At 41.4% G+C, this 19190-nt stretch overlaps 1 protein-coding gene across 2 annotated transcripts in view; it reads left to right on the top strand.

The window, feature by feature from the left end:
* Positions 1-19190, top strand: part of ATP6V1E1 (ATPase H+ transporting V1 subunit E1) — a 54758-nt gene that overhangs the window by 25299 nt on the left and 10269 nt on the right. For both annotated transcript variants that reach the window (XM_006085530.3, XM_014452931.2), the window contains exons 3-4: positions 206-315; positions 6815-6881. In XM_006085530.3, coding sequence (XP_006085592.1) covers positions 206-315; positions 6815-6881 — 177 coding nt within the window. The remainder of the gene's footprint in view (positions 1-205; positions 316-6814; positions 6882-19190) is intronic.

The raw sequence follows: 19190 nt of genomic DNA, 5'->3' as shown, positions 1-19190 counted from the left end.
CCGGTTCAGGCCTAAACCGGCAGCCGGACATCCCCTGAGGGGTTCCAGATTGGAGAGGGTGCAGGCTGGGCTGAGGGAACCCCCCCACCCCTGTGCACGAATTTCATGCACCGGGCCTCTAGTTAATATATAAACAAAGGGATAGTCTCAAAACTGTCAGTGTTATGCCCTAGCTGGTTTTGCTCATGAACTAATTCCCTTGTAGGCAGAAGAAGAGTTCAACATTGAGAAAGGTCGTCTTGTGCAAACCCAAAGACTGAAGATTATGGAATACTATGAGAAGAAAGAAAAGCAGATAGAGCAGCAGAAAAAAATGTAAGTAAATCCTGGTCTCAGTATAAAACTAAAGAAGTTTTACAAAGATAGTGGGACAAGAGGACAGAGCAGATGCTTCAAAGTCAAGCAAGTATGGGTTCATGTCTTAAATGGATTACTTACTACATATCTGACCTTGGGCAAGTTGCTTAACTTTTCTTTGCTCATTTGTGATAATGGAATTCTCCTAGAATTACTGAAAGATTAAACTGGAATAACAGATACGAAATTGCTTGCCACTTGGTAAGCACTTAATAAATATTTCTTTATCTTTGAAAATATGTTGGTAGAGGAGAAACAAGATGGCAGCGTAGGTAAACACCTGTACTTGCAGCCTCCCATAACCACATCAAAATTACAACTAAAGCCGTAGCTGCTTTGGCTCAGTGGAAAGAGCATTGCCCTGCAGACTGATGGTTCCCGGGTTCAATTCCAGTCAAAGTCACATGCCTGCGTTGCGGGCTCAATCCCAGTAAGGGCTGTGTAGGAGGCAGCTGATCAATGATTCTCTCTCATCATTGATGTTTCTATTTCTCCCTCTCCCTTCCGTTCTGAAATCAATAAAAAAAAATATTACAATTAAAATACAGAACAACCATCATTCAGAACTGCCTAAAATCTGGCTGATCGCAAGTCCTATAACTAGAAAAGTAAAAAAGAAAGCACATTGAGACTGGTAGGAGGGGCAGAGGTCCAGAACAGGCTGATACGACACCCACATGTGCCATAATTTTAATCAGGAGGCAGATTGTCTCTGCGGAGGCCGCCTGTCAGGAGCAAGGGGATCCAGCCCCACAGAGTTCCATAGCCCAGGTTTCCAGAGGTGGGAAGAGAAGCCCCCGCAACTGCGGGCTGTAAAAACCAGTGGGGGTTGTGGCTGAATTAGACGGAGGCTGCTGGAGACCCAGGTTTTCCTTTTAAATTGCCCAGGCACTCAACAAAACCAAGAGCTGGTTCTTTGAAAGGATAAACAAGATTGATGAACCTCCTGCCAGGCTCACCAAGAAACAAAGAGAGAGGACCCAAATAAACAAAATCAGAAATGATAGAGGCAAAATAACAACAGACCCCACAGAAATATAAAGGATTGTTAAAAAATACTATGAACAACTCTACTCCAACAAACTAGACAACCTGGAGGAAATGGACATATTCCTAGAAAAATACAACCTTCCAAAACTCAATCAGGAAGAATCTAAAAATCTCAATAGGCCAATAACTATGGAAGAAATTGAAGCAGTCATCAAAAAGCTTCCAGCAAACAAAAGCGCAGGGCCAGACAGCTTCACGGGAGTTTTACCAAACATTCAAGGAAGAACTAAAACCTATCCTCCTCAGACTATTCCAAAAAATTCAAGAGGAAGGAACACTTCCCAGCTCATTCTATGAAGCCAGCATCACCCTAATACCAAAACCAGATAAAGACAACACAATGAAAGAGAATTACAGGCCAATATCCCTCATGAACATATATGCCAAAATCCTCAACAAAATCCTAGCAAATCGGATCCACCAGTACATCAGAAAGATCATACACAATGACCAAGTAGGATTTATCCCAGGGATGCAAGGATGGTACAATATCCACAAATCAATAAACGTAATACATCACATAAACAAATTGAGAGATAAAAACCACATTGTCATATCAATTGATGCAGAAAAAGCATTTGACAAAATCCAACACCCATTTTTGATAAAAACTCTCAGCAAGGTGGGAATAGAAGGATCATACCTCAACATAATAAAAGCCATATATGACAAACCCCAGCCAACATCATAATCAATGGGCAAAAACTAAAACCATTTCCTCTAAAAACAGGAACAAGACAGGGATGCCCCTCTCACCACTCCTGTTCAACATAGTACTGGAAGTACTAGCCATTGCGATCAGACAAGAAGAAGAAATAAAAGGCATCCAAATTGTAAAAGAAGAAATAAAACTGTCCTTATTTGCAGATGACATGATACTGTACATAGAGAACCCTAAAGACTCCATCAAAAAATTATTAGACTTAATAAATGAATTCAGCAATGTAGCAGGATACAAAATTAATGCCAAGAAATCTATGGCATTTCTTTACACCAATAGTGAACTTACAGAAAGTGAGACTAAAAAAGCAATCCCATTTACCATCCCACCAAAAAAATTAAGATACCTAGGAATAAATTTAACTAAGGAGGTAAAAGACTTATATGCGGAAAACTACAGGACACTGAAAAAAGAGATAGAGGAAGACATAAACAGATGGAAGAACATACTGTGTTCATGGATTGGTAGAATCAACATCATCAAATGTCCATATTACCCAAAGCAATCTATAGATTCAGTGCAATCCCCATTAAATTACCAACGGCATATTTCACAGATCTAGAACGAACGTTCCAAAAATTCATCTGGAATAAAAAAAGACCTCAAGTAGCTGCAGCAATCCTGAGAAAGAAGAACAAAGTAGGTGGGATCTCAATACCAGATATGAAGCTGTATTACAAAGCCACTGTTCTTAAAACAGCATGGTACTGGCACAAGAACAGACATATAGATCAATAGAATAGAATAGAGAACCCAGAAATCGACCCAAACCACTATGCCCAATTAATATTCGACAAAGGAGGCAAGAGCATACAATGGAGTCAAGACAGTCTCTTCAATCAATGGTGTTGGGAAAATTGGACAGATACATGCAAAAAGATGAAACTAGACCACCAACTCACACCATACACAAAAATAAACTCAAAATGGATAAAAGACTTAAACGTAAGAAGGGAAACCATAAAAATACTAGAGGAATCCACAGGCAGCGAAATCGCAAACATATGCCGAAGAAATTTCTTCACCGATACTGCTCCTAGGGCAATGGAAACTAAAGAGAAAATAAACAAATGGGGACGGCCCCTGTGAGGCTGAGACAGTCCCTGTGAGGCTGAGACGGCCCCTGGGAGGCTGAGACGGCCCCTGGGAGGCTCAGACGGTCCCTGGGAGGCCGAGATGGTCCCTGGGAGGCCGAACACAGGGACACGTCGCGGATGGAAATAGCTACATTTTCCATGTGTATAACCCGGCAACAAAAAGCGTACACCTATGGATGAGGACAGTGGGGGGGTAAGGGCAGAGGGTGGGGTGGGAACTGGGTGGAGGGGAGCTATGGGGGGAAAAAGGGGGAACAACTGTAATAATATGAACAATAAAGATTTATTTTAAAAAAATAAATAAACAAATGGGACTACATCAAAATAAAAAGCTTTTGCACAGCAAAGAAAACCATCAATAAAACAACAAAAAAGCCCACTGCATGGGAGAACATATTTGCCAATGATATTACCAATAAGGGTTTAATCTCCAACATCTACAGGGAACTCATGCAACTTAACAATAGGAAAATAAACAATCCAATCAAAAAATGGGCAGTGGACCTAGATAGACACTTTTCGAAAGAGGACATACAGAAGGCCGAAAGACATATGAAAACATGCTCAAAATCACTAATTATATGAGAGATGCAAATCAAAACAACAATGCGGTATCATCTCACACCTGCCAGAATGGCTATCATCAACAAATCAAACAAACAACAAGTGTTGGAGAGGATGTGGAGAAAAAGGAACCCTTCTGCACTGCTGGTGGGAATGCAGACTCGTGCAGCCGCTGTGGAGAACAGTATGGAGTTTCCTCAAAAAACTAAAAATGGAACTCCGATATCCCAAGAAACCAGAAACACCAATCAGAAAGGATATATGCACCCCTATGTTCATAGCAGCACAATTCACCATAGCTAAGATTTGGAAACAGCCTAAGTGCCCATCAGCAGATGAGTGGATTAAAAAACTGTGGTACATCTACACAATGGAATACTATGCTGCGGTAAAAAAGAAGGAACTCTTGCCATTTGCAACAGCATGGATGGAACTGGAGAGCATTATGCTAAGTGAAATAAGCCAGTCAGAGAAAGATAAATACCACATGATCTCACTCATTTGTGGAATATAGAGAGCAAATGAACAGGGACAGATCCAAAGACAGAGAAACAGCGATCAGACTATCAATCCCCAGAGGGAAAGTAGGGGAGGGTGGGGGTAAGGGTAAGAGATCAACCAAAGGACTTGTATGCATGCATATAAGCCAAACTAATGGACATGGACAACAGGGGGATGAGAGCATGAGTGGGGGGAGGGGGGGAGGATGGGGGTTTAATGGGGGGGATGAGGACACATTTGTAATACCTTAACCAATAAAGAAATTAAAGATAAAAAAAAATTGCCCAGGCACAATCTTACACGGTTCCACTTCCTCCAAGCTCCAGTCCTGGGGGACCCAGGCACATATGGGGAGGAACTGGATTGTCTGGCATGGGGGCAGGAACTCGGGGTCGCTTTTCTCCCAGACAGGGTACTTACAGGGGACATTGTTCCGGTGCTGGGACCTCCCCTATCTCAGGGCTGACTAGCAGCCATATCTGAGTCTCCCTCAGCCTGGAGTAAACTTTGTTCCACCCTGAAGATTCCCTGAGACTCTGCCCCATCAAGTTTGTAGCCCCACCCAAGCTGTTTGCAGTTGCTTTTCCATATGAATGGCCTGTCCTGGCTCAGGCTTCAAATCTTGTTAAAAATCTCTCAAACAAGCTGAAGGTGGTAACAGCATGCCCCCAAACCTATCAGTAAAAGGCCCAAGACCCGGCACTAGCACCAGCCTGCCTTGCTTCACAGGCCCAATACAAGTAGCAGTCATCTGCAGACCTCTCTGTAGTTCCTGCTGGGTGACTCCAGTGGCTGACTTTGCACCTCCCAGGAAGCCCCAGAACCAGTGCACCCATTTGACAGCCTCAGACCATACCATATTACAACTCTACACATCCACAAGTAACACACTCAAGAAGCAGACTCAGTGAGCACCAAAACCTCCCTTAAGTAAGTCCTACTCCATAGGGGTGTCTCCTGCATAGCAGCTCTCCCACTGTAGTCGCAGCTGGTCCTTATAGCCAATTGGCCTGGAGGTCAACTCCTCCCAGTGACGCCAACAGCAATCAAAGCTCAACTCCAATAAGACTGCACACAGCCCACACAGGGTCCCTAGAGTGCCATATCAGGTGACCGGGGAGGCTGAGCCATTGGGTCCTACAGGACATCTACTATACAAGGCCACTTTACCAATTCTAGGAGACATAGCAGCTCTACCTAATACATAAAAAGAAACACAGGGAAGCAGCCAAAATGGGGAGACAAAGAAGCATGTCACAAATGAAAGAAATGGAAGTGAGAAAACTGCTGAATACAGAAATCAAAACCATGTTATAAGCTTACTCAAGGATCTTCATGAGACTTTCAAGGATCTTAGTGAGAATGTCAAAGACATGAAAAAGGACCAGTCAGAAATTAAGCATACACTAACTGAAATAAAGAATAATTTACAAGGTTTCAACAGTAGAGTAGAGGATTCCGAGAATCAAATCAAGGATTTGGAATATGAGGAAGCAAAAAACACCCAATTAGAAGAGCAAAAAGAAAAAAGTCCAAAAATATGAATATAGTGTAAGGAGCTTGTGAAACAACTTCAAGCCTACCAACATTTGCATTATGGGGGTGTCAGAAGGAGATGAGAGAGAGCAAGATACTGAAAACCTATTTGAAGAAATAATGACAGAACACTTCCCCTACCTGGTAAAAGAAATAGACTTACAAGTTTAGGAAGCTCAGAGAGTCCCAAACAAGAGGAACCCAACGAGGCCCACACCAAAATACATCATAATTAAAATGCCAAGGCTTAAGGACAGATAGAATCATAAAAGCAGCACAAGATAAGCAGTTAGTTACCTACGAGGGAGCGCCCATAGTACTGTTAGCTGGCTTCTCAACAGAAACTTCGCAGGCCAGAGGGAGTGGCGAGAAATACTGAAAGTGATGAATAGTAAGTACCTACAACCAAGATTACTCAGCAAACCCTCATTTAGAATTGAGGGTCAGAAAAAGAACTTCACAAACCAGAAAAAAAGTAAAGTAGTTCACCATCACCAAACCATTATTACATGAAATGTTGAAGGGTATTCTGTAAGAATAGGAAGGAAAAGAAGGAGAAAGAGAGATAAAATATATCAACAGTAAAAGGCAACAGATACATATCTATCAACAATTGAATATAACAATCAAAATAACCAACCATAAACCTAATGAACAAAATAAACTGGTGAATAAAATTGAATCGGCATAGAAACATGGAATAAATTGACAAATCTCAGAGGGAAGTGGGTGGGAAGGGGGAGAAGAGATTAACCAAATGTCTTACCTATTGACACAGACAGTAGGGTGGTTTAGGCCTGGGGTGGGCCAGGAACTGAGTGGAGGGGACCAATGGGAGTAAAAAGGGTGACCTCTGTAATATTCTCAACAATGAAGATTTAAAAGAAAAAAATAAGTTGGTAGAAATAATTAAGTGAATTTTAGTGGACTTCTCTATGGTTTTTGTTTTTTATACTGTACTGATACTATATTTTTCTATCTTTTGCAGTCAGATGTCCAATATGATGAATCAAGCAAGACTCAAAGTCCTCAGAGCGAGAGATGATCTTGTTACAGTGAGTAATTAGTCTCTATTAGTTATGAAATTATAATATTTATTTGCCTATTAATAGAGAACTCACTAGTTAACATTAGCTAATTAAAGAGTTGAACTAGTGGCCCCATGCACGGATTTGTGCACATTGAAAGGAAAATAATTAGAAAAAATATTTTAATACTGCTATTTGCCCTTTCTCCATCAGCCCCTTGGAGCCAGGTGGCGGCCCCGCCACCTGCCACTGCCACTGGTCGCTGTCTGTGGGGCAATTGGTGGAGTGATCGGGCTCCCACCTGGCTCCCTCAGTGCCTGGGAGCCAGGCGGTGGCCCCACCCCTCGCCTCCACCACTGGTTGCCATCTGCGGGGCTATCGGGGGCCCCGCTCACACCCACCTTGGCCTGGCGCTGCCCGCTCATCTGCTCCACCATCCCGCTGTGGTCCCACTCTTGTTGGGGCCCATTGGGAACGGCAGTGCCTCCACTACCGCCTGCTGCCAGTGCTGCGTCGCTGACGCCTGCCATGTTCCACATCGCTCCCTGTAGTCAGCGCACGTCATAGCGAGCGGTTGAACTCCTGGTCAAATGACCGCCAGAGGGGACAATTTACATATTAGGCTTTTATTATATAGGATGATTTTGAGAGAGAGAGAACATAAGTATAAAAATGAATAAGATATATTCCTGTCTTAAAGAACCCTCTGATCTAACAGAACTCATAGACCCTTCTGGATCATATAGCATGTCATGGATTGACAACATATATGAGGGTGATAGGCACTATGGAGTTTAGAAATGTAGGCTAGAGTTAATATAAGGCATAAGTACAGGTTAAAGAGGTTCGCCTACTTAAATAGAAAGCTTCATTGAAGTTTTTATTTTATTTTATGGGGACTATCATAAATAAGGTCCATGTATGAGTGTATAGGCTAAGTTTAACAGGGAAAAGGTTAAACACAAGAAAACTATTTGGGCCCTAACCGGTTTGGCTCAGTGGATAGAGCGTCGGCCTGCGGACTGAAGGGTCCCAGGTTAGATTCTGGTCAAGGGCATGTACCTTGGTTGCAGGCGCATTCCCCAGTAGGGGGTGTGCAGGAGGCAGCTGGTCTATGTTTCTCTCTCATCGATGTTTCTAACTCTCTATCCCTCTCCCTTCCTCTCTGTAAAAAATCAATAAAATATATTTTAAAAAAAGAAAAAGAAAAAGAAAACCATTTGGGAAGTATTGTTGTCCTAGGAAGAGGACAGAAAACCTCCAGAAACATGCCATTTAGTTGGGAAAGCCTAGAGGTATTAGAATTGTACTCAGGAACTAAACAAGGATGCCTGCTGATATTCCACTGTTATTCATTGTTATTTTAGAGGACCTAGATTCCTTATAAAGTGGAGAAATAAGTTATATAAATATTGGAAAGGAAGAAACAATTATTTTTGCACATATAATCTATACAGAAAAAAAAATCCAAAAAACAGTAAGAACTGGTAATTCTTTCAAAAGATGACTGGTTACACAGAGAACTTACAGGAATTGAGTTTTTCTCTATGCCAACAATAACCAATTAGCAAGTAAAATAAAAAGTAAATCTCTTTATAATAGCTACAAAAATTATTTAATTTTTGGGAATAAATTTAAGTGAATAAGACCTATATGAAAAAGCTATAAAACTTGAGTAAATGGAAAACATACCATTTTCTTGAATAATTAAAGAAACAAACTGATTCCATAAGATGTGGTTTATATTAGATTAATCTGGCATGGTGTCAGTGTTGACACATTTTATAGGAAGACATTCCAGATGTTGATTACTGATTGATTCCTCCTCTTCCACGTTCAACACCAAATACTGAATGTCAGGCCTTGCTAACTAGGAGAATGGTCGTTTCACTAACAAAAATGGGAAGTTAGAAGGGCAAGCTGTTTTAAGAAAAATAATCAGCTTGCCTGGCTAGTTTGGCTCAGTGGTTGAGTGTCAACTCAGGAACCAAGAGATTGTGGTTCCATTCCCAGTCAGGGGACATGCCTGATTGTGAACTTGATCCCCAGAAGGGGGTGTGAAGAAGGCAGCTGATGATAATGTTCCCTCACATCGATGTTTCTAATTCCCTCTCCCTCTCCCTTCCTCTAAAATCAATACAATTATATTTTAATAATATTTTGTTGGTTTTTTTCTAATTTTAAAATACTAATTTAAGTTTTTATTGGAAACTGCTTTAAATCCTTTAAAATATATAAATAACTACTAGTTTGGCTTTATAAGGAAATTTTAGTTGTCATGGATATGACAACTAAAGTTCAGATCAGTCATTTATTTATCAAACTAGAGGCCCAGTGCACAAATCGTGCACCAGTGGGGTCCCTTGGCCTGGCCTGTGGGATTGGGTGGAAACCAGCTCTCCGACATCCCCTGAGGGGTCCCGGATTGTGAGAGGGCAGGCCAAGGTAAGGGACCCCACCGGTGCACGATCAGGGCTGGGGAGGGACGTGGGAGGTTGGCCAGCCAGGGAGGGACCACGGGAGGGCTCCAGGGCATGTCCAGCCCGTCTCGCTCAGTCCCGATCAGCCAGACCCCAGCAGCAAGCTAACCTGCCAGTTGGAGCATCTGCCCCCTGGTGATCAGTGTATGTCATAGCAAGCAGTTGAGCGGTCTTAGCATATCATTAGCTTATTATGCTTTGATTGGTTGAACAGACGACTGGACAACCGGACACTTAGCATATTAGGCTTTTATTTTATAGGACAGCAGTTCTCAACCTGTGGGTCGCGACCCTTTTGGGGGTCGAACGACCCTTTCACAGGGGTCACCTGAGACCATTGGAAAACATAATTACATATTGTTTTTGTGATTAATCACTATGCTTTAATTATGTTCAATTTGTAACAATGAAAATACATCCTGCGAACAACAACAACAACAAAAAATCACAGACACTCCAGAAAACTGGGATCTTAAGCCAGCCAAAGGAATGACATTTCAATTTTTCATTTTTATTTTTTTAGCTTTTTTTTTTGCTTTTTTCTTTGTTCTCCTTATTTTTGTTTGTTCCTTTATTTCCTACTTCTTTTCACATTATTCCTTCAACCACATGAGAAGCAGACACGTGAGCGGCACACTCTTGTCCAGGGAGCATCAGCCCCGTGAGCAGCCTGCCTCAAGCCTAAGAGCAGCAGCCTCACGTGGCCTGCCCCTGTCCAAGGAGCAGCAGCTGTGTGAGCGTCCCGCTTCCCCGTCCGAGGAGGAGCAACCACGCAAGCAGTCTGACCTGTCCGAGGAGCAGCAGCCGCACGAGCAGTCTTCCTATGTCTGAGGAGCGGCAGCCCTGCGCAGCCTGCCCCCATCCGAGGAGAAGCAGCTGTACACACCCTGCACTAGTCCTAGGAGCAGCAGCTGCACAGCATCTTGCCCTCGTCCAAGCAGCAGCAGCCGCACGAGCAGCCTGCCCAATCCGAGGAGCAGCAGTTCTGCGAGCGGCCCGGCCCCATTCAAGGAGCAGCAGCAGCCCACCCCGGTCCGAGGAGCAGCAGCCACACGAGCAGACTGCCCACGTCTGAGGAGCGGCAGCCCTGCGCAGCACACACCGGTCCGAGGAGCAGAGCCACAACAGCCTGCACCTGTCCAACGAGCAGGAGCCGGGTGAGTGGCACGTCCCCGTCCGAGAAGGAGCAGCCACGCGTGCAGCTCACTCCCGTCCAAAGAGCAGCAGCCTCGCAAGCAGCCCACCCCTGTCCGAGGAGCAACAGAGTTGCAATCAACCTGTCCAAGTCCTAGGAGCAGTAGCCCCACAAGCAGCCCACCACATCAGAGGAACAACAACAGCGTGCAGCCAGCCCCCATCCAAGGATCAGCAGCCACGTGAGCAGTCCACCCCAGTTCAAGGAGTAGCAGCTGCGTGTATAGCCTGCCCCCATCCAAGGAACAGCAGCTGTGTGTGAAGCCTCCCCCCACCAGCCAGAGGAGCCACCACAGCTGTGAACAGCACCCACAAGAGGAGCTGCTGCCAACTGAGGAGCAGCTGCTACCACAACCGCCCGAGGAGCAACCACAGCCCGAGAAGCCACTGCCACCCAAGGAGCAGCCCCTGAACGACTCAACATCTAGATATGTCGGTGAGATCAAACATGGGTAGACAAAGAAACCCCCAAAGGAAAGAGAAGGAGGACTCGCCAGAAAAGCAGCTAAGTGAAACAGAGGCATTCAGAATGACAGAAAAAGAATTCAGATTAAGGGTCCTAGAATGCATAAACCGGATAGAGGGAAAAATCAACAACTTATGCAAGAAGAAATGGATGAAAAAATCAACAACTTATGTAAGAAGCAAGAAGAAACAGATGAAAAAATGAATAAATTATGTAAGAAACAAGAAGAAATGACGAGTGATATAGCTGCAATAAAAAACACCATGGAATGTTTCAACAGTAGACTAGGAGAAGCGGAGGACCGAATTAGCGAATTAGAAGACAGGGAAGCAAAACACACCCAAACTGAACTGCAATTGGAGAAAAAAATTAAAAGACAGGAGGAGAGCCTAAGGGAGCTATGGGACAACATGAAACGAAACAACATACGAATAATAGGGGTGCCAGAACAACAGAAAGAGGAACAAGGGTTAGAAAACCTATTTGAAGAAATAATATCAGAAAACTTCCCTGAGATGGGGAAGAAAAAAGTCACAGAAGCACAGAGAGTCCCAAGCAAGGTGAACCCGAAAAGACCCACACCAAGACACATCATAATTACCATGGCAAATGTTCACGACAAAGAGAGAATCTTAAAGGCTGCAAGAGAGAGACAGAAAGTTACATACAAGGGATCTCCCATTAGATTATCAAATGATTTCTCAACAGAAACACATCAGGCCAGAAAACAATGGATGGAAATTTACAAAGTGATGCAAAGCAAAGGACTGAATCCAAGAATACTCTATCCAGCAAGGCTATCATTCAAAATTGAAGGGGAAATAAGAAGCTTCAAAGACAAAAAAAAGCTAAGGGAGTTTATCACCACCAAGCCAGCAATGCAAGAAATGCTAAAGGGACTGGTGTAAAAAGAAGAAATAAAAAGCTAAGAAAGAAAACAGGCACAAAAAATAGAAATGGCTACAAACAAGTACCTTTCAATAACTTTAAATGTAAATGGACTAAAAGCTCCAATCAAAAGACATCGAGTGGCTGAATGGATAAAAAACCATGACCCATATATTTGCTGTCTACAAGGCACCCACCTCAGAATAAGGGACTCGCACAGACTGAAAGTGATGGGATGGAAAAATACCTTTCAGGCAAATGGAAATGAAAAAAAAGCTGGGGTAGCAGTACTTATATCGGACAAAATAGACCTCAAAGTGAAGGCCATAACAAGAGATAAGGAAGGCCACTTCATAATACTAAAAGGATCAATACAACAAGAGGATATAACCCTGATAAACATATATGCACCCAATGCAGGAGCACCCAAATACATAAAAAAAACTCCTGGAAGATATCAAAGGAGAGATCGACAACAATACAATCGCAGTAGGGGACTTTAATACACCACTGACATCGCTGCATAAATCCTCTAGACAAAAAAATCGGCAAAGAAACAGCAATCCTAAATGACTCACTAGATCAGATGGACTTAATTGACATCTTCAGAACATTTCACCCCAAAGCCACGGAATATACGTTCTTCTCAAGTGCTCATGGGACATTTTCAAAAATAGACCACATATTGGGTCACAAACAAAGTCTCCCCAAATTCAAGAAGATTGAAATCATACCAAGCATCTTCTCAGACCACAATGGCATAATATTAGAAATAAACTACAATAAAAACAACCCAAAATACTCAAACACTTGGAAGCTGAATAGCATGTTATTAAATATTGATTGGGTTACCAATGAGATCAAAGAAGAAATTAAAAACATCCTGGAAACTAATGACAATGAAAACACAACAATCCAAAACCTATGGGACACAATGAAAGCAGTCCTGAGAGGGAAGTTTATAGCTCTACAGGCCTATCTCAAAAAACAAGAAAAAATGGTAGTAAATCATCTAACTCTACATCTCAAAGAACTAGAAAGCGAGCAACAAGAAAACCCCAGAGTGAGCAGAAGGAAGGAGATAATAAAGATTAGAGCAGAAATAAATGACATAGAGACCAAAAAAACATTACATAAAACCAATGAAACCAAGATCTGGTTCTTTGAAAGGATAAACAAGATTGATGAACCTCTAGCCAGGCTCACCAAGAAGCAAAGAGAGAGGACCCAAATAAACAAAATCAGAAATGATAGAGGCAAAATAACAACAGACCCCACAGAAATACAAAGGATTGTTAAAAAATACTATGGACAACTCTACTCCAACAAACTAGACAACCTAGAGGAAATGGACATATTCCTAGAAAAATACAACATTCCAAAACTCAATCAGGAGGAATCTAAAAATCTCAATAGGCCAATAACTATGGAAGAAATTGAAGCAGTAATCAAAAAGCTTCCAGCAAACAAAAGCCCAGGACCAGACGGCTTCACAGGGGAGTTTTACCAAACTTTCAAGGAAGAGCTAAAACCTATCCTCCTCAGACTACTACAAAAAATTCAAGAGGAAGGAACACTTCCCAGCTCATTCTGTGAAGCCAGCATCATCCTAATACCAAAACCAGGTAAAGACAACACAATGAAAGAGAATTACAGGCCAATATCCCTCATGAACATAGATGCCAAAATCCTCAACAAAATCTTAGCAAATTGGATCCAGCAGTACATCAGAAAGATCATACACCATGACCAAGTAGGATTTATTCTAGGGATGCAAGGATGGTACAGTATCCGCAAATCAATAAATGTGATACATCACATAAACAAATTGAAAGAAAAAAACCACATAGTCATATCAATTGATGCAGAAAAAGCATTTGACAAAATCCAACACCCATTTTTGATAAAAACTCTCAGCAAGGTGTGAATAGAAGGATCATACTTCAACATAATAAAAGCCATATATGACAAACCCACAGCCAACATCATACTCAATGGACAAAAACTAACACCATTTCCCCTAAGAACAGGAACAAGACAGGGATGCCCACTCTCACCACTACTGTTCGACATAGTACTGGAAGTATTAGCCATTGCAATTAGACAAGAAGAAATAAAAGGCATCCAAATTGGAAAAGAAGAAATAAAACTGTCCTTATATGCAGATGACATGGTATTATACATAAAAAACCCTAAAGACTCCATCAAAAAACTATTAGACTTAATAAATGAATTTGGCAATGTAGCAGGATACAAAATTAACCCCAAGAAATCTGAGGCATTTCTGTACACCAATAGTGAACTTTCAGAAAGAGAGACTAAAAAAACAATCCCATTTACCATCACACCAAAAAAATTAAGCTACCTAGGAATTAACTAAAGAGGTAAAAGACCTCTACTCAGAAAACTACAGGACATTGCAAAAAGAGAGGAAGACATAAACAGATGGAAGAACATACTGTGTTCATGGATTGGTAGAATCAACATCATTAAAATGTCCATACTACCCAAAGCAATCTATAAATTCAACACACTTCCCATTAAAATACCAACGGCATATTTCACAGACCTAGAACGAACTCTCCAAAAATTCATCTGGAATAAAAAAAGACCCCGAATAGCTGCAGCGATCCTGAGAAAGAACAAAGTAGGTGGGATCTCAATACCAGATATGAAGCTGTATTACAAAGCCACTGTTCTCAAAACTGCCTTGTACTGGCACAAGAACAGACATATAGATTAATGGAATAGAATAGAGAGCCCAGAAATCAACCCGAACCAATATGCTCAATTAATATTTGACAAAGGAGGCAAGAACATACAATGGAGTCAAGACAGTCTCTTCAATAAATGGTGTTGGGAAAATTGGACAGATACATGCAAAAAAATGAAACTAGACCACCAACTTACACCATACACAAAAATAAACTCAAAATGGATAAAGGACTTAAATGTACGACGGGAAACCATAAAAATACTAGAAGAATCCAAAGGCAACAAAATCTCAGGCATATGCCGAAGCAATTTCTTCACCGGTACAGCTCCTAGGGCATTGGAAACCAAAGAGAAAATGAACAAATGGGACTACATCAAGATAAAAAGCTTCTGCACAGCAAAAGAAACCATCAACAAAACAACAAGAAAACCCACTGCATGGGAGAACATATTTGCCAATGTTATCACCCATAAGGGTTTAATCTCCAACATTTATAGGGAACTCATACAACTTAACAAAAGAAAGATAAACAATCCAATCAAAAAATGGGCAAAGGACCTAAATAGACACATTTCAAAATAGGACATTCAGAAAGCCAAGAGACATATGAAAACATGCTCAAAGTCACTAAGCATCTGAGAAATGCAAATCAGGTATTTCCACACGAGGTACCGTCTCACACCTGTCAGAATGGCTATCATCAACAAATCAACAAACGACAAGTGCTGGAGAGGATGTGGAGAAAAAGGAACACCCGTGCACTGCTGGTGGGTATGCAGACTGGTGCAGACTGGAAGACAGTATGGAGTTTCCTCAAAAAACTAAAAATGGAACTCCCATTTGACCCTGTGACCCCACTTCTAGGAATATATCCCAAGTAAACAGGAATACCTATTAGAAAGGATATATGCACCCCTATGTTCATAGCAGCACAATTCACCATAGCTAAGATCTGGAAACAGCCTAAGTGCCCATCAGTAGATGAATGGATTAGAAAACTGTGGTACATCTACACGATGGAATACTATGCTGCTATAAAAAAGAAGGAACTCTTACCATTTGCAACGGTATGGATGGAACTGGAGAGCATTATGCTAAGTGAAATAAGCCAGTCCATGAAGGAAAAATACCACATGATCTCACTCATTCATGGATAATAGAGACCATTATAAACTTTTTTTTTAAAATATATTTTATTGATTTTTTACAGAGAGGAAGGAAGAGGGATAGAAAGTTAGAAACATCGATGAGAGATCAACATCGATCAGCTGCCTCCTGCACACCCCCTCCTGGGGATGTGCCCACAACCATGGTACATGCCCTTGACCGGAATCGAACCCGGAACCCTTCAGTCTGCAGGCCGACGCTCTATCCACTGAGCCAAACCGGTTACGGCCATTATAAACTTTTGAACAATAATAGATACAGAGGCAGAGCTGCCTCAAACAGATTGTCAAACTGCAGCGGGAAGGCCGGGGAGGGTTGGGGGGCAGGAGAGAGGGGGGTAAGAGATCAACTGAAGGACTTGTATGCATGCATATAAGCATAACCAATGGACATAAGACACTGGGGGGTAGGGGAGGCCAGGGGATTGTCCAGGGCGGGAAAAAAAGGAAGACATATGTAATACTCTTTGTAATACTTTAAGCAAAAAAACAATAAAAAAAAAGAAAATACATCCTGCATATCAGATATTTACATTACGATTCATAACAGTAGCAAAATTAGTTATGAAGTAGCAACGAAAATAATTTTATGGTTGGGGGTCACCACAACATGAGGAACTGTATTAAAGGGTCGCGGCATTAGGAAGGTTGAGAACCACTGTTATAAGATGTGTGAATGCTTACTAAGTGATAATAAGTGATAATCTCTAAGTATTAGAGATATAATAAAAGTAAGTCCTTGCTTTTGTGGAATTTAACATCCTAGTAGGTTGAATATAAGTCGTGTTTTTAAAAATACATATAGCCCTAACTGTATTTTAGCGTAGGCCTGCAGACTGAAGGATCCCAGGTTCGATTCCGGTCAAGGGCATGTACCTTGGTTGCAGGCACATCCCTATTAGGGGGTGTGCAGGAGGCAGCTGATCGATGTTTCTCTCTCATCGATGTTTCTTACTCTCTATCCCTCTCCCTTCCTGTCTGTGAAAAATCAATAAAATATATTTTAAAAAATACATATAAGAAAAATCTGGGTTTTTCTTCTTTTTTTTATAAATTTTTTACTTTTTCAATACCAGTGCTTCTCAACTTTTTTTCTTCTCTCCAGAATATTTACACAATTGTTATATTAGTACATTTTACTAACATCTCCCATCATACACAGTGATTTTCAAATTTTGAGGGAGGGGAGTTTTGTGGAATGAACATGTTTTTATAAATGGAAAAGATCTCCCGTTCAGATAGTTTTTCAAAATAATGTTAACCATCATTTTCTTCAAGAGATGGGCTAGAGGAAGAGGGTTACATTTCATAATTTTGAAACACAAATCAGCAATTCTAGTTCATACCACATATCTTCCCTAAGTAACCAGAGAATTTGTCTGCTTACCACTGAAATCATCACCAATAAAATTCTCTCTCTTTTCAGTACTAACTTGATCTTTTAGTTTCTCTCCTATATTTTCATTTCATAATTGTGCTGGGTTCCCTTGAGACAGTAAGCTATTTGAATTTCAGAATATACTTAGGCTTGTCTTGTATTTGCTAGGCCCTATAAGTGTCTGCAGCCTATCTGGATCTAGACAGAAGAAAATATTTACATACAGGCAGATCTCTGGTATTTTGGGTTTGATTCCAGACTGCCTTAAAGCGAGATCACAATAAAGTGAATCATAATCTTTTTGCTGGTGGAAGGTTTCGCCTTCAATTTACAAAAACTACAACATGAAGTACAATAAAGTAAAGCACAATAAAACAAGATGTGCCTATACAGCCTTTTGAACTTAACGTTAAAAAATTAGTCAGTGGCTAGGAGGTGGGATGGAGCAAGTTGAACAAAAAACACAGCCCTTAATTTGACAACACATGCAGGAAATAGAAATAGTCTAGTAGAGTGGGTAGTGGTATGAGATGAGGTAAGACAGACATTTGGGTTCAATTAACAGAGCCTTGAATGCCTGTTGAAGATTATGGACTTTATCCTTTGGCTAGTTCTCAAACTTTAATAGGCATAAAAATCCCTTGGAGGATCTTAATATTTATATCCCAGAGATTTTTATAGTATTGTCAGGAATCAGTATTTAAATAAGCAGCTCAGAGTAATCTTGATGTTGGTCTGGGAACCTCATTGAAAACTACTGTTGTAGTCTGAGATTTGTGTTAGAGAGACCTGGCAACACTGGGGAGTGGAAGCCAAAAGGTTATGGCTTAACTTTCAAGTCAGAAGTAGAAAGGCCACAACAAAAAAGACATGAACCTCATTCCAGAGATACTAAAAAGATAGAGTACACAGGATTTAGTGACTTACAGGTTGTGATGAGTGAGTGGAAAGGAATTAAGAATGACTTAAGGGTTACTGAGTTAGGCAACTGAATAGATGGATGAAGGTTAGAAATACAGAAGGAAAGAGTCCAATTAAAAAATGAATAGAGCAGTCAAAGAAAGACAAGTACTGTAAGATTTCACTCATGTGGAATTTAATGAACACACTCAACTACCATGCAAAATAGAGACAGACTCATAGAGAGTAGGCAGACAGTTGTAAAGAAAACAAATATTTTATATTTACCCGCCAAAAGGTGGGGGGGCAGGAGGCGCAAGGACCTGAATAGACAGTTCTCCAAAGAAGACAGATAGGACAAGATGCCCGATGTCACTAATAGCAGAGAAATGCAAATTAAAACCATAATAACACTTCACAGCTATCATTAATAAATCAACAAGTGTTGAGGATATGGAGAAAAGGGAACTCTCATGCATTGTTGGTGGAAATGCAGATTGGTACAGCCACTATAGAAAACATGGAAGTTCCACAAAAAATGAAAAAACAGGCTCAGCCTGCATGGCTTAGTGGTTGAACATTGACCTATGACCCAGGAGGTCATGGTTCAGTTCCCGGTCAAGGCACATGCCCCAGTTGCCGGCTCAATCCCCAGTAGTGGGTGTGCAGGAGGCAGCCAATCAGTGATTCTTTCTCATCATTAATGTTTCTGTCTCTCCTCTCCATTTACCTTCCTCTCTGAATGTGTGTGTGTGTGTGTGTGTGTGTGTGTATGTGTTTGTGTGTGTACATTAGAGGCCCGGTGCACGAGTTCGTGCACAGCCAGGGGGGAGGGGCCCTGGGCCGTTGGCGGGCCAGCCCCGCGCCCTGGTCGAACTCCTGGTCGAGGGACAATTTGCATTTTACCCTTTTATTATATAGGACTAGAAGAATCCTCAAGTGAGGATTTAAAAAAAACAAAACAAAAAACTTGAACACAATGGTAATTTAATATAGTATCTTATGCTTCAAGGAATCAAAGTAGGAAAAAGCACAGTGATCTTTTGATTGGTAATTCAGGATGTCATTTCTGACTTTTACCAGAGTGGTTTCATTTGGATGAAGGTAGAAAGCTAGATTGTAATGGCTTGAGGAGTGTGCAGTTGAGG

Source organism: Myotis lucifugus, unplaced genomic scaffold (genome assembly GCF_000147115.1).
Source record: "Myotis lucifugus unplaced genomic scaffold, Myoluc2.0 scaffold_19, whole genome shotgun sequence".
Classification (NCBI taxonomy): Eukaryota; Metazoa; Chordata; class Mammalia; order Chiroptera; family Vespertilionidae; genus Myotis; species Myotis lucifugus.
Note: the sequence above shows the minus strand (reverse complement) of the source record. Positions and strands in the feature narration are given on the sequence as shown.